General features: G+C 44.6%; 1 protein-coding gene across 2 annotated transcripts in view; it reads right to left on the bottom strand.

Moving 5' to 3' along the window:
• Positions 1 to 1,455: 1,455 nt before the first annotated feature.
• The window catches only part of LOC131890122 (menin-like), a 4,840-nt gene continuing 2,499 nt past the window's right edge, over positions 1,456 to 3,796 (bottom strand). The window contains exons 2-5 of one of the 2 annotated variants that reach the window (XM_059239402.1): positions 3,243 to 3,638; positions 2,971 to 3,178; positions 2,556 to 2,890; positions 1,456 to 2,018 (exon numbers count right to left, since the gene is read on the bottom strand). In XM_059239402.1, the coding sequence (XP_059095385.1) occupies positions 1,762 to 2,018; positions 2,556 to 2,890; positions 2,971 to 3,178; positions 3,243 to 3,638 (1,196 nt within the window). In that variant the 3' untranslated portion in view covers positions 1,456 to 1,761. Of the gene's footprint in view, positions 2,891 to 2,970; positions 3,179 to 3,242; positions 3,639 to 3,796 lie in introns of both variants that reach the window. The other variant, XM_059239401.1, reaches the window with a different exon arrangement.

Raw genomic sequence — 3,796 nt, 5'->3', positions numbered from 1 at the left:
CGATATCTTCTTCTTTGTCAAAGAATCAAAAGTAACAACTTTTGTCAAATAAAATGCATCATTGTCAAAAACCTAGTCAATCACTATTAAGCATACTCTTAGTTATATATTGACGTAAAATTTCATAAACTTCTATTTAGCACATGCTCAGTTATTACAACTTAAAGGCTGCGTTATACGCCGTAAAAGATCCAAAAATGGCCTAATCGTGTTTCCAGTTGTTCCCAAGGAATATGATTGTCTTTTTCAATGACACGAAAAGGAATAATTTTCTACCTGCTTCAGACAAGTGAAATATTTCCATTTATATTTTAGGCATAGAAAAAGCTTATTATATCTCTTGGCAATTGCTTTAAGATATAACCGGATCAATTTGCAGTCAAATTTGATGCAAATGCAATCTTATCGTTTGCTCCATGGATTTGAATAAAATTCTAGTTGGAAACGCATCTAATGTTACTCCCAACATCTATTGATTACGTTTTTAAAAATATTATCTCTTTGTAGGTTTTAAGTTGATTAGTATTTTAATGTTAGCTAGAATCTAAGATGATTTTTTTTACAAAAGTTGTTCCTTTTTTTCAATAACAACGAAAATAGTTATTAGAAGGCTTGGCATTTTCAAAAGAACTTTATCAGTATTGTGAGTAACACCGTGATCGATAGGAAGCAAATTGTTATGGTTGAGGGATCCCTTAGCGACATACATGATGTCAAGTCAGGTGTTCCCCAGGGTTCGATCTTAGGGCCCCTCTTGTTTATAATATTCGTTGCCCCGCTTCAAAAGCTTAGTATTACTGCCAGTCTCTCTTCTTATGCTGACGATACAAAGTTAGTTTCTGGTAGGAATGGCCAAGATTCCACTAGCCTTGCAAAGGACCAAGAAAGAATCTATTCTTGGGTTACTGAGAGTAATATGGCCCTGAACGGAATGAAATTCCGCTCAATGACCTTCGGGTCAACTCCTTTGAATACTCCACTCGTAGTCCAGAGATAGCATTACGATGCTAGCTCTGTACAAGTCGATTGTTCAGCCACATCTTGAATATGCTTCACCCATTTGGGCTCCAACGAGTTCAGCAGATTCGACATGAGTATATCAGAAATCGATTGTCTAGGTCGGGACGAGCTGTTGTTCTTGCGTTACAAACTGAGATTGATGGAGTAACTTTTGTATCATACTCTATGTTTTGAGCAGCCCTTACACTGACATTGAACTGCACCACCTCACCAATGATATACGCAGAAGCCTTACCAGATTAGGGCCCTAGTTACCCACAGCCCTTCTTGCCTGGCCACCACCCTTACTACTCACCTCAGCTTCCCTCTAGAAAAAAAGGTTTCATCCCTCGATCATTCATACAGAGATATGCGCCGCTTTCCGAAACCCGTGCGTAGAGTCTCTGGACCACCTCAAAACTCATGTAGCTATGGTGCGTTTGAAATTCAGTCAAATAAGTGGTGGCAAACTTATTTATTATCTTCAATGACCAGGATAGTTGAATTGAGAATTTGTAGTGATCAGGCGCCAATTATGGATCCACGAAGTCGTGCCCTGATGTGTAATTTCCCGTTGGCAAATAAAAATGCATGAAAGACAAAAAAAAAATTGAGGAAACCCGAGCGATTCCACTCAAAAACCAAATGAAGACGGAGGAAATTACAAACTTGATTAATATTGGACGTTACATACATAAACAGGTACTCATTTTCTTCCTCTTCCCTTCCCTCTCAGGCGATTGCCATTTGTCACTTCAACACCTATTCTCGGCGTGTTCGTTTCGGTCTCCCACCGAAGGCCGCATCGTCGATATTTGTCGTCCAAGGGGGTCGCTTCACATCCGTTTGGGATTGAGCCGTTAGCTGGAGTTGGATGGCACTTGTGTTCAGCTTTTCAGCGCATAGCAGATCCTTGAGGCCTCTCATTTTGGCACTGTGTAACTCCAAGTAAACCTTCTTGAGTGGAGGGGGATTTTTCTCTGCCTTCTTCGCGGATGTTGTGGATGCCGTGGTCGGATCTGGAAGGAGAGTAAACGTGGTTGGGAGAGGGTTGTGGGCGACGAGGTTGCCTTTCCTATGCCTTCGACGGTTTCGCGATAGTCTTTTGCGTGTGGATTTGGAGACGGCCTCGAAGAGATCCAGATTGGATTTGGTCGAGGATAGTTTCCTTTGGCGACGAGACACCAAGAAAGGCTTGGATCGCGTCTCTCCCAGAAGGTAATTGACGTTCAAAATGTTCTCTTTACAGGCCTGGCTTAAAATGTGGATGAGACGATCGGTTTTGGCTTTTACAGAGGTTGAATTTGGAGAAGTGGCATTTGTAGAGGTATCACATGTTGGAGAAGAGGGATGACAATCATTGCTTGTAACCATATCACATTCGATCTTCACACCAGTATCAAGGCAACAACTACTCGTGGTGGAGGACGAGGTTGAAGAGGAAGAACGGGGGGAAGAAGATGGATTGCGGCCGCACTTGAAGTAATTGTTGTTTAACAAGAACCCCCCCGGAGCCGAAGCTCTGTGCTCATGAGCTCGTTGGATATTCAATTTACCTTCAGCCTCCTCTTCTTCCTCTTCATCTTCTTTGTCCTCCGATGCTTCTTTGGGGATCTCAACGCGGGCTCGGACTTCCGCCTCAAATTTGGAGCAGGTGCTCACCATGGGCTTGGCCCACCCAATATGCAGGACCGGGGTGGGACTGCCCTCCTCCCAACAGCAGATCCCGTCGTAGAATTGCAGGATCGAGGCAAAACACTCAGGATCCTGCAAGACCTCTGAGTATGCTTGCGGGTTGAGACTGGCGGCTTTAACCGTGTGCGGAATGAGCTCATTGGCGATCTCGAGGAATTCTTTGTATATCTCTTCATCGTCTTTGGAGTAACAGTATCTAGAACGAGACCAAAGGGGGTCCAGTTGAGGGGGGCTTCAAAGATCATGTCTACGGGTCAAAGGGTTCGCAAAACGTACCTTTTTATGACTTCGGCGGCGTTAGCCCATGACTTCAACGCTGCTTTGTATTGTTTCAACCGGTAGTGGTAACCCGCTTGGTATGTGTAGGGATAGACGTGGTGATTGGCGTACACGTCCCGATTCACCCGGATGGCTTGATCAAAGATCTGTTGGCAACTCGGTCGACCCAAGGACGATTCGATCTCTTCCAAATCAGCCAGGTTACCTACAAGAGACATTATAACCTGACGCCATAAACTTAACAAGGAAAGGCTTCTATCCTTTCTCACCTAGCGCCATGGGGTATTTACTCAAGTGTCCGTGATCGTACAACAGCCATAGAAGCTCTTGTTGCAACACACCGCATTCGACCGAATCGACATTAGCACTCACAGCCGGATTGATACTGGACACCAACGCAGCCACTTCCATGTGCCGATCGCATACCACGGGCTGACCAGCCAAATACAGCCAAGACGTCTTGGCTTTGTGAATGTCCACGGGTTGACCGCGTTTGTCTTCGTTGCCCTTGCCGTGCCAAGTGACCTCGGCCGTTTCCGTGCCTTCGGCGCCAAACACCACCCAGGCGTGATCCTCGGACAACGCCAAGTGGACATGAGGTACCTCGAGTAATTGACAGCTAGCCACCACGGCAAAGGCCACACCGAAGCAATCCAATTTGTTGCCTACAAACAGATGCGAATTCAAGAGTGTTTTCAGCAATATCATTCACCAGGGTCTTACGGCATGCCACATATCTTTTCAAACAACTAAAAGTAAAGACGACCTAGCTTCTGTTGCAAAACAGTTTGAAAGACACCATCCAGCTTTTTTAATTAAAAAA

The sequence above is a fragment of the Tigriopus californicus genome, chromosome 11, assembly GCF_007210705.1.
Source record: "Tigriopus californicus strain San Diego chromosome 11, Tcal_SD_v2.1, whole genome shotgun sequence".
Lineage (NCBI taxonomy): Eukaryota > Metazoa > Arthropoda > Copepoda > Harpacticoida > Harpacticidae > Tigriopus > Tigriopus californicus.
Note: the sequence above shows the minus strand (reverse complement) of the source record. Positions and strands in the feature narration are given on the sequence as shown.